At 33.7% G+C, this 19,354-nt stretch overlaps 1 protein-coding gene across 5 annotated transcripts in view; it reads right to left on the reverse strand.

The window, feature by feature from the left end:
* The window catches only part of ANKRD17 (ankyrin repeat domain 17), a 144,810-nt gene that overhangs the window by 69,366 nt on the left and 56,090 nt on the right, over positions 1–19,354 (reverse strand). For all 5 annotated transcript variants that reach the window (XM_024579605.3, XM_024579598.3, XM_024579588.3 and 2 more), the window contains exons 2-8: positions 14,700–14,853; positions 8,536–8,692; positions 5,059–5,206; positions 4,670–4,817; positions 3,313–3,546; positions 2,689–2,783; positions 588–825 (exon numbers count right to left, since the gene is read on the reverse strand). In XM_024579605.3, the coding sequence (XP_024435373.2) occupies positions 588–825; positions 2,689–2,783; positions 3,313–3,546; positions 4,670–4,817; positions 5,059–5,206; positions 8,536–8,692; positions 14,700–14,853 (1,174 nt within the window). The remainder of the gene's footprint in view (positions 1–587; positions 826–2,688; positions 2,784–3,312; positions 3,547–4,669; positions 4,818–5,058; positions 5,207–8,535; positions 8,693–14,699; positions 14,854–19,354) is intronic.

A 19,354-nucleotide genomic window follows, 5' to 3' on the forward strand; every position in this document is an offset into this window, starting at 1 on the left:
GGGTTTTATTAAAATGTACCATTCCTCTTAAACTCTACCACTGAAACAAATATAAAAATTAGACCACAAATACAGCTGGAGATGGGAGGTTACTTCTAAACTTAAGGTATCTTAATACAGTAAAGTAAGCTTCCATTTTTTCCAAAAAAAAGTCCATGTGTACTGAGCTCTTTGACAGCTTCTTATATGTGGAGTCTCATCAAGTAATACTTATGGCAAGATTTCTCATATTGTGTTTTGTGGAACACTACATATACGTAATAGTAATAGGTATTCTGTCCCAAGAGAAATTCTCTTAAATTAACTTGAGAAGTGTTGAACCTCAACATAACCTACAATCCTGCCTCACCTCCAGTTCTGTTCTTAATCATGCAGCACATGATGGCTGTGAAAGCTCTATATTAAAGAAGTCCATTCAATTTTGTTTAGCACAGCATGGAAGCCATTTTCAAAGCATATATTTTATCATGAGTTTTTGTGACAACTCTCATTACATATCTATTAGAAAGATAAAATACTGAATTTTATAAAATTGTAACCTTACATTTCACATATTTATGCTTTAGTGTCTTGATTGGAATGATTACCTTGACCTAGAAGTAATGCCACCATTTCTTCATGTCCTTCACGAGCTGCTTCCATCAATGGTGTATAACCTTCATCATTGACCTCTTCCAGGCTAGCTCCTCTTTCAATAAGTAAAGCCGCAAGTTCCACATGCCCACCACATGCAGCCAAAGTCAATGGTGACTCAAATGAATCAGCAGGCATGTTCACTTGGGCACCACTGTCAAGAAGTAATCTAGCTACTTCAACATGGCCATCCTAATTACAATGCAATTAAAAAATTAAATGAGCATCATTAAAAAAATGAAGATGTCTCAATTATTAAACAATGAAGCATACTGATCTCTATTCATATAACAGCTAAAAAATCTACACTTAATAGTTTAATAAGTATTATTATGACCTAGCTATATTTCTTTAGTACAAAGTAGGAAACAGATTGAGGATATAAACATGTAGAAAAATGATATCTTCGATCAAGAGGGTTATTAACCATATTGGGGAAAAAACAGTACATTATGTTATCTCACATAATGTGAGATAACAACAACATTGCATGGTCAATCCTGCATATTCCCTTAAATGCTAAATGGATACAGGTTAGAAAGTGAAAGCTGGATTTTTTTAGAAACCTTTAGAACATGCAAACTTTTGATTAGGTAGAAACGGAAAAATGCATTACTTTTAGGCATGGCAGAATTGTGCATGATGTGTTAGAAGAAGGGGGAACACAATAGGCACATGGTACTTCTTTGTTGTTCAACAAACAAATACCAATGAAAATTAAGAAAAAGAAATTCTCTTATTATCTTCTGTTACCACAGCTTTCCTAACTATTTGCAACTCTAAGGCTCCCTTTTCCATTCCTTTTTTCTTTGGGTACACTTTTTCCTTCTATATATTACCTCACAGGCATTTCATCTTCTTTTGAACATGTTATGTCCAGTTTTGCCTCCACGTTTACCATATGATACCACTTTAATGTCTTATTACTAAGGTTCATTTGATGTTCCTCCAGCTCAGAATTTTCTCCCTCCGGAGTCAATTCCTACATTTCCTGGCCTCTACTAGTAACTTTCATCTACTTACAACACTTACTTCCAGTGCATGCTGGTTAGAGCTATAGAACACTTCCTTATAATTTCTTAATCTACTTATAGGTTGTTACGCTAGCAAGGGTGGCAGATGTTTTAAGTTCCTTAAATCTTATCATGCAGATAATACTGATGTGTTTTACACACATTATCTCATTTAATTTTCATAATAACCCCCCCCAGAAGGGAGAAAGAATATTATTTCTTATCTTAAAAAAAATGGGGAACTCCAGCTTATGTTTATTCAAAAGAATAAGTTACTAAAGCAAACAGTGGCATGGCAATGAAAAATAAAAGATAATTAAAGTCTTACATGGCTACCTAATATTTTTTAAATTAATAATTAAAAATTAAAAATCTTTTAATAATGATTCTCTGAAGGGAAATTGAGAAGGAAACTTCAAATTCATTGGGGCCTTTATCTATCTTTTGCATCTTTTTCTTATTAATCTGTCGATAATGTTACTCTGATCCATATCTGTACCACAAATCACAGGCTAATATACATTAAGTTTAAGAGTACTATTATTACCCATTCCCACACACAAACTGTAAAACAGAGTTCTTACAAAAAGAATTCAGGGCTCAAAAAAGACCATGACAGAGAATTATGTTACACAAGTAATATTCTAATTTCAAATTTTTCATAAATAAAATTACTGTTTTGACAAACATGTTATGCTAGTAATATATGTATACTCTGTGGATTACTGTCCTCTTTAATATCCTTAATCAACCTTTTAAAAAGTCACTTTTTATGCCAACTATGTAAAACCAGTCGAGTTATGTGAGACTAAGAAAATGAAGGTAGCATAAAGCCTCAGAAAGCACTTCTAATAGAAGTTAATATACTACTGACTCTAGAAACTCTTGATAATTCAGATGGCTGAGTTTCTGCTCTATAATAAATCTATAATAAAAAGAATTTCTGAGCCTAAAGGCTCTCAATGTAAACTGTATAATATATAATATGTCATTATATATTAACATATAAATATACTTTATATATGTATTTCACCAATCTTACCATGCAAGCCTCCATTAGGGCAGTGTGCATTTCATCTGTTTTATGCTCTTGATCTGCTCCTGCTTCCAAAAGAAATCGCACCATCTCTAGGTGTCCTAAACCAAAAGCGTATCAAGATTACTTAAAAATCTTATTCCAAAAAAAAAAGACAAAGTACAATATTTTTTAAAGTTTTACTTAAATTATAGCAATAAATTTTTAAGTGTAATTAATACTAAAGTCAGCTACAAGCTAACTTCAACCGCTGAATACAACTCATACAAGTGATCTTTGCTGTTCTACTTCTTACCCTAGAAAGTGTTGCTACTAGAATCCTTGCCACAGGTGAGCAAAGATGCTATTAAAATCCAACACCCAGAATATCCAGTGCATACTAAAAGTAAGCAAATTTCTGATAAAGTAACGGGATCAATAGTCATTTTTCACTGACCAAATTTTAAGAGTCTATATTTTAAGTTTACATGTTAGACTTTTACTTTGAAAAACTTTAAACACTTTTACTGATCAGTTAATTAGATGCTATATACTATTACATTTTAATTTTACTTTTTATTTTAATTAAAAAATATAAACTGCCATTTCACATATTTAAAACTTTATTATAAACAATGTTTTATACTGTACCTTTATAACAAGCTAATGTAAGGGCACTCTCCTTAAATTCATTGGAATGCGTGTTAATGCCAGCCCCATTTTCTAGCAGCAATCTGGCTACTTCCACATGTCCAGCACTTCCAGCTTCCATAAGAGGAGTATGACCATTTTCATTATGGTCCTCAATACTAGCACCGGATTCCAAGAGCACCTTTACAACATCTACATAGCCTCCAGCACAAGCATATGTAAGTGCTGTATTGCCTATTTCAGTGAAGAAAAACAAAAAACCATTAACATAAAATAACAGAAAACAATCTAATTTAGCATTAAAAACAACCAAAATGAGAGACTATAACCTAAATACATTTAGATAATACACTTATATATAATTTCCTTCCTCACTGCATTTTATCTTACTGAAATCAACTCCCTCCTCTTTCCTAAAATCAGGGTCAAAGACATGTGGAAAATCAGATACACTCACCATGATTGTAGAGTTATAAAACAACTGAGCAATTCTGAAACTAACTTTTCAGATGAGAAATAGGTTGTGTTCATTCTAACTTTAATCAGAGAAATGTTTCCCAATCTTTGTTTTTTTGGACTGTATATATTCATCATATACAAATATACCTCATACTGTTCCTCTTAATCATACATATTTATTTTCTGTACAACTTAAACATCGGTTAACTGATTGAAGTTAAAGTAATTTTGAAAATATTCCTTCTCCCAGGTTATAAGAGAAAAAAAATCAACTTTCTGGGTAAAATAAGGATTTCTAAAATTCCTTCAAACCAGAATCTGTAGACCTTAAAAAATATTTAATAATTTTGAAATCCTACATGAAAAAATGCATAATATATATTTCCATATAATTTTAGAGCTTTTATAGAAATCTATGCCCAAATTTGAAAGAAAAAAATCAATTTAGACTAAAGTTATGTCCGTTGTGGGACATAATGTTTTCATATAATCTCTTTTTCTATAGGCCACAATTTAATAAAAGTAGGCAATGAAAGACCTGCCTTTTATTCCATATCCTACTTGTTCTCCATATCTTCTCTTCCCTTCTCCCTGAAAAATAGGAAACCAGGGTTTGCGAGCCATAGCTCACACCTCTCCATTTCCAAAATAGTGGTCCTTCTAACTGGGCCAGTGTATAATCTAAAAGAATCTTAAAAGGACAAGTAATTGCCCTTATACACAAAACAGGAGAAATTTCATTCAAAATATATTCTATATACTTTACACCTAATGTACAGACTTATGAAAACATGCAGCACTTATAAGAGAATTGCAAAAGCATCACTAATGATCACTTTCTTGTGCAATAATTATTACCAAAGAAAACTAATATTTAACAAAACAAAATACACATAACCTGTTGAAGACTGTGCATTGACATCAGCTTTATGAGCTAGCAGCAACTTCACAATTTTGACATGTCCTCCATTAGCAGCAGCCATTAATGGTGTAATGTCACCTTTGATTCCCCTATCTTCCACATTTGCATGCATTGCCAACAAAACCTTATGAAAAAAAAAATTTTAATATTAGAAAAGGATCATTTCATTTAAAAATTTTGAACATATGTTAACACCTATGTAACCATACTGTATATATAGGACAGACAATAAACACAAAATGTAACTAACAAAAACTATTGGTTGACATGAGTCTAATGGTTGCTATTATTTCCTTACTAAGCAAGGCAGATTAAAAGCAAAACCGTATGTGAAAACCTACAAGCTTTATTTTGGTAATACAAACCTGTGCAAGCTCATAGTATCCAGCAGAACAAGCTAAACAAAGGAGGCTCTCCCCTTCCTCGGTGTGTTCATTTACACTCCGCCCTTCAATAAGTAACTTTCGCACAGCATTTACATCTCCTTCTGAACAGGCTTCTGCCAAACTGCGGCTATTAGGGGAAGAATATTACAATATCAGACTATGAGATTGTAAAATAATGTACAGTGTAAGTACTGAAGAGTAGTGCCAGGCAAGCATAATCATTTTGATAGGATCCATAGCAAAAACAAAACTGAAAATGACTCAGTTCATTGAGTTTATAAATATACATATAAAAGTCACAAATTACAAACTTTAACACTACAAAAGGTTTTTTGTTATGCAAAAGTAAAGCCCAATTTACTATAATTACAAAGAAATCAAAATTTTAAAACATAAAACTTTATAGAATTATCAAATGAACAAAATAAGGCTACAATTACACTTCATTTTGTTCAGTTACTGGAAATTTTTTATAAAATTTATTTTAAAAGTATTTAATAAAATGAGTAAAACTTGTACTAATTTTAAAAGCTTGTCAGAGATCTCCAATCAAGTGAAGAAAAATCAGGCAAGCAAAATGTGAACATGTAATTTCGGCTATTATATAAATACCTGATAAGGAGATAATCTTTTTTTGAAGTATTTATTTATGTCGTCATGTTTTGGGGGAGCCTAAAAAATATCTGGCAAGGCAAAGGCTGAATTCAAGCAAAAGAATAATGGAAAAAGTGGAGCAACAGGAAATTAAACTGAGAGTAAAGTGTCTGCCTTATAAACTTCCCAAAACAATTCCAACAATACACATTTCTGAAGATTCTCTCACTTTTTGATAAAATTCATTATAAAAAACACACTAAATCCAGGACTATTAGTAAGTATCCTCATTATTTCAAATATTAAAGCAATTCATATATTACCCTCTTGAAACATGGCCCTGTCGCTCTAGATACTAAAGGCATCATTGATAACATCTTTTCTCTACCTCTATCATTACTAGATTCAGAACATTATCTTTAGCCCAGACTATGGCCAAGTGTCCTAAGCAATTTCCCTGACTTTACCCTTGCTCTCATTCAGGTTCTTTTCAATGCAGAAGCCAGAGAGATCTTGTTTAAAGGAAAGTAGATCATGTCACTCCTCTGCTCAGAAGGGCTCTAATCTCACTCAATAGAGACCAAAGTCCTTACAAGATCTGCACAGTGGTAGCACCACACTCTTCCTTTTTACCTCTGGTTTCATCACCTACTATTCTTACTCTTGCTCTTCACACTCTAGCCACACTGGCTTTCTTCCTTCTTATAAAAAATGCTAATTAAGCTCCAAAGCCAAAATATATGTATTTGCTGTCTCTTACCAAGACAGTTCTCTCAGATACAGTTCATTCCCTTACCTATTTCAGGTCTTTGCTATAAAAAGCCACCTTTTAAGTGAGAATTTCCCTAACCAAGCTATTAAAAATGCCACGTGGCCTCCAACACCAAACACTGCCTTTGAACTTCCCCATTCAATTCTCTTCTCCATGATTCTAACCATTGTGTGCCATAGTACATATTTTATCTACCTGTTAACTGTACTGTCTCCTCACCAAAGTCAAAATTTTGAATAGCAGTTAATAAGCTTGTCTTTTATTTCCATTTTATGAGATACTGACTGCTCCTAGACTCTTAGTGTTCTCTATCATCTTTAAACACATTTAGAACATTTAGAACAATATCTTCCCCCAAGGTATTTCCTATATAAGAACATATGTTTTCTCTCTTTCAGGTGGTCTCTCACTCTCTCCCTCCCCCTCAGGTATACACCGTCCTCTACCTTACCATTTAGACTTTCATTCAATTTCCATATTTGTATGCCAGCTTTAAAAAAAACCTATAAAAACTATTCTAGCAACAGGTAAACTTAAGAACTCATAAGCAAAGGGTAGGCTGAATCTGGTACGTGATACTGCTCCTAACTAATGTTAAAATCTGGCACATAGCGCTCACTGTACCCCACTGTATTTCTCAAGCCTTGCTAAATGAACATGGCTGTCACAAACATGTTTACTGTTTTGCTGATAATTTCTAGTATTTTCAATGTCAAAGAATCCTATGATTTTTTTTCTATTCTATTTCCACTTTTAATTAGCTTTAATACACTCTTCAAGGAGCTTCTAAGTTTCTCTCTTGCCAGTCTCAGCAGGCATCATTACCGAAAGAAGGATCAACATATGAAAGAATGATAAAATAAATTAATAAGAACACAAAAACCTACACAAATAACAAATAAAGATAATACAGAACCAACAGCAAATTCATACTCTAGTTAATAATACTATATAACCACTCTTTCATGCTCTTAAAAGTAGTTGCATAAAAAATACTCTCATACAAAAGGCAATTCTTGCCCTGGCTCAGTTGGCTGAAGTAACCCCAAAAGATTGAGGGTTCAATTCCCAGTCAGGGCAATACCTAGGCTGCAGGTTTGATTGCTGACTGGGGTGCATATGGGAAGCAACAGATCCATGTTTCTCTCACATTGTTGTTTCTATCTCACATTGATGTTTCTATTTTTATCTCCCCCACCCCCTCTTCCTCTCTCTCTAAAATCAATGAACATATCCTTGAGTAAGAAATAATAATTAAAAAATACCCCCATTTTCTCAACTGGTTAAAGGAAAATGCTAGAATAAATAAAATAGCTTCTTTTTAAAGGGAAAAGGAGCTTCTAAGTAAAAAAAGTAAGATGTATTAATACTTTATTCTAGTTATTTCTTTGGAGTTTACATTCATTTTTTACTCTACTATACACATAAATGTTTCTACATGAGATAGTGATTTTTATTGCATATCATCAGCAGCAAAACTTAAAAAGCTAAGTCACAAAATAGTAAGCCGTTACTATGTTACATAAAAGGAACAGTAGTACATACAAAAATAAATGCATGTGCTACAATGTGCTTGAATGTAGCACTTATATACAAGTAATGGGAACTAGATCTGTGACATTTTTTGACTGATCATAAAACAAACAAATAAAAACCTTGCCCTTTAAAATGGTTAGATCCATGTATATGCACTGGAAAATGGCATGACTAATTAGAAAGCATTTACATCTTTGTCACCAAAACCTTAAAAGACAACTAAACCTAAATCAGCAAAAGGTCTTTTATAACATATTCACTAAGACATCACCTTTGCAGCCAGGCAGACACTGGTGTCCCAGCTCTGCCTCCCGTTACCTATTTAAACTTGACTAAGTTACTCACATCTCTCATGCTTTCCGTGAGTAAAATGGCTATAAAAACAAATTCCACACCTAAGACTTTTTGTGAGTATAAACAACACAACACATGCAAAGTATCTGGTATAGTGCCAGGCACAAAATAAATGTTAGTTATTTTTTAATTATTTTTTTATTTTTTAAATTATTTTAAAGAAAATTTTCTTATATTGATCAGAATGAAAATGTTCTTACTTGTCCGACTGCCCTGCATTTGCTGTGCTTTCAGCTCTCATCCGGGTAAGTGCAGCAGCAGCTTCATCCAACGCACAACTAACAGATGATGTCAATCTCCGAAGCACTTCAGGATCTGCAAAGGCTTTACCATCAGCCGTGGACAATTTGCCTATTCCTATATATTTTCACACCAAAATGAATGCACCCAAAAGAAGAAATAAAGCAAAATTCAAGTTACTTAACTATATATGTTATTAAATGACTTACAAATCGTACATTGTAAATATACATTACCTGCCCTGAATCTTTTGGGAGACTGCTCTTCTCCAATTCTCTGATAATCTTACTCCTTCTGAGTGTTCTATAACCACTTGATCCTGTGACTCACTGGTGCTAGAAATGAGTCTCTGGCTATACTAGGACAATTAGGAATCCTCACTCAGACTTTTGCCATAGGTTTGAAAGAAGAACCTATGTTCAAAGGTTGCTAAGTTGCTAAGATGTGAGTATTGAACTAACTGACCACTTTCATCACCACAAATGAAAAAGACTACCCCAAAATACGTCAACACAGGAAAAAAGAACAGAAAAATAAAAAGGAGACGGAGTTCTGGTTAAGTTATTTTTTACTCAATGACACCAGTAATGCCAGAAGCCAGCACCATCCCTATACTTTTGGTAAATGCCCACTTTTATTTAAGAATGTTTAGTTGGGCTATCATCACTTGTGACCAAAAATGGCCTAATAAAACATTATAGGCTATACAAAAGATAACTTATATTTGAATACCTATTTATTTCAAATTATGACTATGAATTATATATAAAATCTTAATGTACCATATTTTCAAAATTCAGAATAGCAAAAAGAAAAAAATTCAAAAGCAGAAATGGTTAGTAACCATCTGAACGAAACATAATTTATTCTCTTCCAAATATCACTATAAAGAACGTTTATCTCTAACCTTTAATATTCTAACTTATTAGTACTTAATCCAGGTTGTCCATCAGGGAGTGGAACTTTATAAAAATATAGATGCTGAGCTAACCTATATCTAAAGATGTAATTTAATAAGTAGGAAGTGAGGCCTAGGCATCTACATATTAAAAAGCTTTAAAAAGATTCTGATGCACATCGAGCATTAAGAACCTTAGCTCCAACTTGAAGACAAACATCTAATGTCATGATGGATATTACAGAACCCCTGCTACTCAACACATGCTCTATGGACGAGAAGCATTGAGACCACTTGGAAGCTTGTCAGAAATACATAATCTCAGGCCCTAAGATTTACTGATCCAAAAAGAGCATTTTTAAAAAGGATCCCTAAGTGATTTATATGCACATTCAAGTTTTTTTTTTTAAAAATACTATAGGTTTTAAAACATACTATTTAACTAACAGACCAAAAAGACCACTCAACTGGAAATAATAAACATTTTGTGCAGGTTTCTCCTAACAGCAGAAGGACTGAAAGTTTTGTTTAAAGTTTAAAAGAGAAAAATGTATACCTAATTTGCCTTTTTTTCTGAGAAATCTAAAAGATCAAATATTACATATATGGAACAAAAAAATAAATGTGGCAAGTAGCCTTTATGGTTTTAGATATAATATGTGTTCAGAGCAGTCAAATTTAGTATCTGCTACAATCAAGATGTGCAAAGGATAAAAGTACTTTTGGTCTTTTAAGACCAATACATACTGTAGAATTTCTGACACCAACAGTAAAAGCCAACTGTACACTAAACCTGCTCTAGTAATATTTCTTCAGTAAGACACCATGCTTAGATAAGTATCCTAAGGCACTACTGAGGCCAAGGTCACAGATCCATTTTCATAAGAGAGAATTAGCTCCAATTTTTTTCGCCAACTCAGATTAGCTACATAACAACAATTTCTCAGTGTTAGCAACAGTGAGGATACATCTGGATCTGCAGAAAGTAATCACTGCCTCAAAAAAAAAAAAAAAAAAAAGAACAAAGAAAACAAAATATTTCATTAAATTTTTATGAACTCATTTTCATAAGTAAAGATAACTATTTAGTAAGGATAACTAGAAAGTAAACTAACATTTATGGTAACCTCTCAAATGAATCAACAGTAATGGAAACTTAATTTTATCTACTGTGAATTATGGAAATCCTTTTTTAACTAGTCATATTCAGTTATTAGATATTAATCAGTATAGGTCAAAAAACAGTACATACATGATGGCCGGATCACTCCCAAATACTACTTTTAATCAACTGAACAAAAGAACCATATAACTCAGAAAGATGCCCTGGCTGGTGTGGCTCAGTGGACTGAGTGCCAGCCTGGGAACCAAAAAGAAAGTCCAAGGTTACCTAGATTTCAGATTTTAAGATAATTTTTTCCCTTTTCCTCTTATAACTTACTCAAAGGAGAACTAAAATCCAACAGGAACTCCACCTTTGATAAAAGTAAAAGACATTTGTAAATTAAGGTAATATTTATGAAGGCAAAGTAAATAAGAGACGTAACTGCTTCGCGGAAGAAAATAAATGAAAATGTAGATATATAAGAGAAACAAGATGATCATCCCAACAGGACTCAGGAATTTATAGGCAGCAGATACAAGGGTAAGGCTTGGGTCAGCAGCAAACAGAGCACCTAACTAAACACCTATGAGAAGCAGTCAGACACTTAGACTCCATCCCCAAACTGCACAGCCAGGTGATTATTCTCTAACAAAACAAACCAGAACAGAAAGGCCTTGCACTAAGAAATACCAAGTACAGAGAAGGAAGGGATGAGATACTAAATTGAAAATCAGGGAGTTAAGTAAATGTGTATGATAAACAGTGAGATCCTCAGCCCCCTGCCCACTTTTAGCTCCCTAAATGCTGCCAGCCAGATTTATAATTCATTAGACAAAAATTCATTAGACTGGCAGATGTGTCTCGCAAGAATTTGAACAGCCACTGAGAAAAGGCTTAAAGATACTGACATTTCAGAGTTCTCAAGGAAATGGAAGGGTCTCTGTCCAATCACTGTATACTAGGAATTCTCAAGTGTTCCCAAGATTACCCAGCAGCAGTATACATACTCTACATAATGCTTGGAACTCTGAATATGATAGATTTTTACTGCCATGATTAGGTTATGTTATAGGGCACAGAAGACCTGAAAATAAGGAGATTATCTGGATGGGCCCGACCTTATCACATGACCCATACAAAGATTTCTTTGGCTGACTGGAGAAAAGGAAGTCAGAGGTGCAAAGCACGAGGAGTCAAATATAGAGGGTGCCACATGTTAAAGAATGTGGGTAAACTCAAGGAGGTAAGATCAACCCTTGCTAACAGTGCATGATGGAATTGGGACCTCAATCTCCTACAACTCCAAGAAACTGAATTCTGCTCCCGACAATAATAAACTTAGAAGCAGACTTTCTCCTACAGCCTATAAATGAGAACTCAACTCAGGTGACACCTTGATTTCAACCCATGAGACCCTGAGCAAGAGAATCTAGCTGTATTGTGTGCCCTGATGTCTGATCTACAGAAACTAAAAGATAGTAAATGGGTATTGTGTCACACTCTGTTTATTGTAAATTGTTATGCTGCAATAGAAAACTAGTTATATTACATATATTATATATTATATCAGATATATCATATATCAATAAAGACTCTATGTATAGTAAAACCTGCCAGTTTAAAAACATGAATGTACACATTTGAATTTAGCTTTTAATGGCATTGCTACTGACTACAAACAAAACCCAGAGATCACCTGGCATTTGAAATCCTAAATGTGAAAGAGATATAAATATTCAAAGTAAGATCAAAATTCTTAAATGCCAAAAACTGTAACGCTTTTGAGAAGGAGTAAGAAAAAGTGGCAGAGATAAGAGAATATCTCAAATAAGTATAATGTCAAACTTCTGAACTATAACACCAAAAATCAGGGGACAGTGGAGCAGTAACTTCAAAGTCTGAAAGAAAAGTGATATTTAAACTACCCTTCTAAACCAGGTCAAACTATCAAGTATGAGGAGAGTATGAAAGGCATTTTCAGACAAGGTCTCAAAAACTTTTCTCAAGATGCCTAAACTGTAATCAATCTCAACATCATAAAAAAAGAAACACCACCACCACCTATGTGACATATAAGGAAACATAAATAACCGGGAATGACTACTCTCGTCAAAAACTAAAGGAACTGAAATCAGGTCAAATATCTGAATCTAAATTCTGATTGAGGAAGTAGCACACGGAAGTACAACTGGGAAAATCCATAAAGTTAGACAAATGATCAATTTCTTTAAAAATAAAGCAGGAAAAAAAAAGGAAAGAGGAACCGCTATGATTAAAAGACACTTTAAGAAAAATCATTAACACCAAAAATAATGTAAAACTTGCTTGAATATTAAATCAAATACACCAACAGTAAAAATGATGATTATAAAACCATTGGGAAAATCTGAACACTGACAGGATATCTGGCAATATTAAGAAATTACTATTACTTTGTTCTTTAGATATTCAATGGTATTATGGTCAGATTTCTTTTTTAAAAAGTTCCTTAGAGTTACATACCAAAGTATGTATTTATACATGAAATATGATGCTTAGATTTGCTTTAAATTCACATATGGACTGGGAGTTAGTGAGGTGGTAAAGTGCAAAGGTAAAACAAGAGTGTTCCTACACTGATAGCTGTTGAAGCTGGATGATGGGTATGTCAAAGATTCATTGTACTATTCTCTCTGGGTTTGTATGTGACATGTTTTATTTTAAAAAGGGAAGAAAATAAATGAGGGAAGGAGAGGAAAAGTGAGAGAAGGAAAAACGAAGAGAGGGAGGGGGCCTGCTGGCTTGTTAGCTACTGTAAAGAAAACAGAATTGAACTCTACCTTGAAAAGCAGCTCCTTTCACCTGCAATCAACCTGGTTCTGCCTCTTGGAGCCACAGAAAACAAACATCCCTCGTGTATTCAACCTGAGTCTTCTCACCTTCAGGAGAAAGGTTCCCTGTTCCTCTTGTAACACAATCTCAAATAATTTCACAACCCCCCCACATAAACTTCTATAACAACATCAAATTTCTGGCAAATACTAAACTGTATCTCTATTCTATGCCATACACACACACACACACACACACACACATACATAGTGCTAAATCTTTGATTATGTTATGTGATCTCTAATTATGTTAATAATTAAAACACTGTTCCTATAGAGACAATATAATGATGATACACTACAAAAATATAATGATTCATTTTACAGGGTTTCAAGAGACAGCCTATAGCAAAAAAGTGGGGAAATTATATGTAGTCGATTCTCATTATTCATGGAATTTATGTTTTGTAGAGTTGCTGGAAACAATGAATTAATTCATACCCAACCACTGCCCCTACAGGAAAACAGTGGTTGGGTTCTTCAGGCCTTTGGTCACAATATTTTCATTAAACAATCAATATATGTTTGTTTTGTGTTTTTGTTTAAAAACAACCTTTTTAATATATAGTTGATTCACTAACATTAAATACACAACTAATAGCACTATATTAACTCATGCCTGAGAGAAGCTTATCTAACAGGTGTTTTTCTTAAGGCACATCACAGCCTTCTCACATTTAGAGATGCTAAGCAGCATTTCAACATTTTAAACAGTGTTTAAACAGTGACATTTTAAACAGTGAAATTACCAACAAAAGGCACAAATTTAAAATGTGGCATGACGTAGATCATGAAAAGGACACTTGTTTACAATATGAGAGATGAAACAAGAAGGCAGAACATCACCTTATTCCACCTCAGTGAGGAACATGTGTGTAAGGCGACTCAAATTTTTCAACATTCTGTGCGTGTCTATGAAAGTGCTGCAAGTACTAATTTTGGGGTACAAATACATTTTATTAAGTAGGCAAATTCACAAATATGGAATTTGGGACTAGTGAAAACTGACTGCATATAAGAAGTCCCCCTTTATAAAAAGGTTGACAGCAACTTTGTATTTTACTCTTGTAATGATAATATTCTTTTAATGAAATGTTCCATGTAATTCTCTAAAAAATAACACATATGACCTTTATGAATAGTATTGTACTAAATATCCAAGATCATACATTGATAACAACAGGAATTCTTTAGATTGTAACTTGACATGATTAAGTAGACTTATTACATATGTGTAATCTGCAGACTTACCTGCAGCTTCTAGTAAAGCTTCCAGTCTAGCTTGTGTTTCTGGATCTACTGTCCTGAGGTCTGCACCATCAGCAGTACCTGATAAGAGCAACTTGGAAGCCGTTTCCAGCATTGGATTTTCCAAATCATCCTGATCCAAAATGAAAGACTCCACCTAGAAAACAAATACAAACAGAAAGGAAGGGAGGGATGAAAGGAGAAGGAGAAAGAAGAAAGAGAAATAGATGAGGAGAGAAAAAAATATTTTAAAGTAAATATAAATGATAATAAATGCAATGCAGTCCTAAAGTCAATGGGATTATATAAAACCATTGTTTAATAAAAGGAGAAAGTTACATATGTAGAAGAATTTTAAAATGTATTATTCATATGCATTTTCATTTTTTTAAACAGTTTTAATTTGGTGGAATGAGGGTCTAGTAGAAGGAGGCTATAAGGTTAATTCTTAGACTGTGAAAACTTTGACTTCAGTAGAAAACCTAAATCAGCTGTTCTTAAGATGATTTGCTCTCCGGGCCCCTTTGTTACATGTATACAGGACTGCATCCCAAAAACTTCACATAAAGGTTAAATTTGCTATTATTTACCATATTAGAAATTAAACTACAATATCAAAAAATACACATTCATTAACGTCACCACTGGTTTCATCAGAAAAGTTTTTAAGTTTAGGAAAGCTGTCAAGCCCAGGCAAATACATTTCCAAAATTCTAATTTGTGCTTGAAAGCTTAATTTTATCACTCGCAACAAAACATTGCCAATCATTTTCCCTGACAGGCTCACTTCTATCATTTCTAAGAACTTTTGACAAAAAACCAAGTTTGATCAGTGTAATATGTCTGTCAGTTATACTTTCAAGCAAAAATGGCATTTCAGGAAAAAAAAGGAGCTAATTCACCTGACACCCAAAAGTCCCACCAATGCTCTTCCTCCAAACACCATCCTTTTGTATGCAGCAAAAGTGCTTTATGTGCACTTCTCATTTTGTCACACACACTGATATTCAAAGGACATGTAATCAAAAGTGGAAAAAGTAAATTAATATTTACTGCTGCATTAAGATTATTCTTAAGGTGAAACTGGCTTTTTAAAAAAATCTATGAGTGTACGGCAGCGAAGAATACAATGACACTAGTACAATTTAAAGAATTAGAAAAGAGCAAACTCCTAAGATACAGGGACAACTTTGTCTTGACATTTTTTATCATAGTGCTACTTGTAAACAGGAATAACTGTTATGTTTAATTTACCACATTCAATAGAGAAGGTTAAATTTGGAGGTAATAATGCTTCTCTCCAAATTTCCTAAACTAATGCAGTTTAACATAAAGTAACATTGCAGATTTCTAATATTTCAAATACAAATAGACACAGAACAGTCTGAAAGTAATCTCAGTAAATATTTGAAAAACTTCAGTGTGTTAATTTTAACCAATCAATAACAACTGTTAAGATGGAAGTGAGTTAAGAAGACAAGTTTCTAAAGAAAAAGTTGCTTTGCAGTAAAATTTTCTGATAAACCATGTTACAATTTTTCAAGCCAGTGAGAGAAGACAAAAAAAAAAGGAAATAAACAGAAAAATGAACATAGGTAAACTAAACAGATGAAAACAAATAATATTTTAAAATTTTAGAAAACAAAAGATCTCAAAGGGTAGTGCATGGTTAAGTGCCAAATTAAAAATAAAGACCAGAGGTACTAAAACTGTTTAAAGAAGGCACTGCATACAGAAAGTACATGAACGATTTTGACTGAAATAACTAATTTTTACAACAGAAGGGGAAAAGAAAGAATGTGTCCCTGGTAGACAAGTACAAAACTTCTATATACTGGAACAGAGGGCTTACTGTAGGAAAAGTCAGAAAGTTAGAAGTTAGATCATAGAAGGTATGAAATTTCAATTCAATTGAAAGTGAATTTTAAACACAAACTTCCTGACATCTTAACTAAGCTTGGTAAAAATTTACTAAGAAAAATGCATGTCAATCTCTTCATGAGGGATATGTAAATACAGTAATGTTTTCGTATTGACTTAAAACTTCTCCACAAACTCTGTTTTTTTTTAAAATTTATTTTAGAGAGAGGGGAAGGGAGGGAGAAAGAGAGGGAGAGAAACGTCGATATGTGAGAGATATGTTGATCGGTTATCTCTAACGCATCCCACACTGGGGACCTGGCCTGCAACCCAGGCACGTGTCCTGACTGGGAATCCAACTGGCAACCTTTTGGTTCGCAGGCTGTCACTCAATCCACTGAGCCACACCAGTCAGGACTCTTACGATGTTTTTTAAGTCCACTATTCTTACTATGTGAAAAATGTGGTAACTTAAAAAGCAGTAAACTCAAATAACTATGAAATTCTGTATGTAGATTTTAAAAAGATATTAGGATAAGAAAAGAATAGGAATAAATATCTATCATATCCTCCCTACTGCCAATGTAAGATTAATGATAACTAATTTCAAGGATACTGTTTGGATCTGAACATCAACTTACCAAAACTGCTGCAGCTCCTACCTATGAGATCTAAACAACTCTCTCAGCCACCTCTAACTTTCTATTCTGCATAACTTTTTTCACAGATTTATCACATGACTTACTACATATATTTATTGCCTTTCTAACCTTCACGGAAACAGGAACTTCTTTTGTTCACTGATATATATCCAACAACTAGAACTATGCTCACCACATTTTCAAGACTTAAATAATTCTAGAGTAATAAAAGATGGTTTGGGGAACTTGCCCTTTCAGATTATTATAAAAGACTACGGTGCATTTAGAGACAACGAGTTAGCTACAAAAAATGAATTTAAGGATGTACTTATAAGTACAGAAAAACTGTACATTAGAAAGCAGGTAAAGCAAAGCAAAGTGCTGTCTTCACTGATTATTTATAGAGCTTTGGAAACGTATGGACACCCATCCAGGGGTGTCAAACTCATTTTCACTGGGGGCCACATCAGCCTTGCAGTTGTCTTCAAAGGGCCGAACGTAATTTCAACTCCTTAACAATTAAGGAGTAGTTACATTTATACAGTCCTAAAATTATTTCAGCCCTTTGAAGGCAACTGCATGGCTGATGTGGCCTCCAGTGAAAATGAGTTTGCCCCCCGATCTAGAGCAATAGCGAATATAAGCATTACATTTCAAACTAACTCCTCTTCAAAGATGGATTAGCACTGCCATTACAGTCCATTTTATAGTGTAATAACTGGTATTCATTTCAAAGGATATAGATATAGCATATTCTGATTAATAGGACAGCATATATACAACCTTCATTCAATTTACTAAATATTTATTCACACATCGTATGTACAAAGCAGTAAGACAGTCAAAGGAAAATGTAAATGCTATAATTTTATCATAATCACTGCCTTCCACAAACACATAATATAGAAAGGCTAGAAAGGCAACTCAATGTGCAAACAGCTACTATATAAAACGAGATTTAGAAATTGTACTAAATAGATACTAATAATTACACAGAAGAGAAAAGCAATTCTGAATGAGAATAAAAAAAATAATGCCTAAGAACGATGAGGCCTTTCAATACTGTGCAAAGAAGCTTAGAATGTATACGGAGGTTACTGAAGGAATAAAGTATGGCATATCTGTTTTACTGACCTTCACTTTTGCACTGTGCGAATACTTCATTATGGACAAACTAAATATTTCTGTCAACCTTGTGTCAAGCAAATCCATCAGTACAACTTATCCACAGCATGTGCTCTTTCTGTATGTCCCTATATTCAATTTTGGTAACTCGTGAAGTATTTCAAACCTTTTCACTATTATTATATTTGTTATGGTGATAGGTGATCAGTGATCTTTGATGTTACAATTGTAATTGTTTTGGGGTGCCACAAACTGCACCTATAGAAAGGAAAGAACTTATTCAATAAATGTCATGTGTGTTATAACTGCTCCACCAACCAGTCATCCCCTCTTTCCCTCTCGTTGGGCCTCCCTATTCAATAAAAAATAACTACATTGAAACTAGGCCAATTAATAACTCTACGACGGCCTCTTAGTGTTCAACCAAAAGGAAGAGTCCCACATCTCTCACTGTAAATCACAAGGTAGAAATGATTAAGCTTAGTGAGGAAGACATGTCAAAAAGCCTAGAAAAGCTGAAAGCTAGGCCTCTTATACCAAACAGCCAAGTTGTAAATACAAAGCAAAAGTTCTTGAAGGAAATTACAAGTGCCACTGTAGTGAACACACAAATGATAAGAAAGTGAAACCGACTTATTGCTGACATGGAGAAAGTTATTGTGGTCTGGATAGAAGATCAAACCAGCAATAACATTCCCTTATGCCAACCCTAATCCACAGCAAGGCCCTAACTCTCTTCAATGCTATGAAGGCCTGGAAAGGTAAGAAAGCTACAGAAGAAAAGTTTGAAGCTAGCACAGGATGGTTCATGAGGTTTAAGAAAAGAAGCTGTCTCCATAACACTAAAGTATAAGATGAACAGCAAGTGCTGATGTAGAAGCTGCAGTAAGTTATCCAAAAGAGCTAGGTAAGATAATTAATGACGTTTGCTACTCTAAACAATTAATTTTCAATGTAAATAAAACAGCCTTATATTAAAAAAGATGCCATCTAAAGCTTTCATAGCTAGAAAGAAGTCAATGCCTGGCTTCA

The sequence above is a fragment of the Desmodus rotundus genome, chromosome 4, assembly GCF_022682495.2.
Source record: "Desmodus rotundus isolate HL8 chromosome 4, HLdesRot8A.1, whole genome shotgun sequence".
Classification (NCBI taxonomy): domain Eukaryota; kingdom Metazoa; phylum Chordata; class Mammalia; order Chiroptera; family Phyllostomidae; genus Desmodus; species Desmodus rotundus.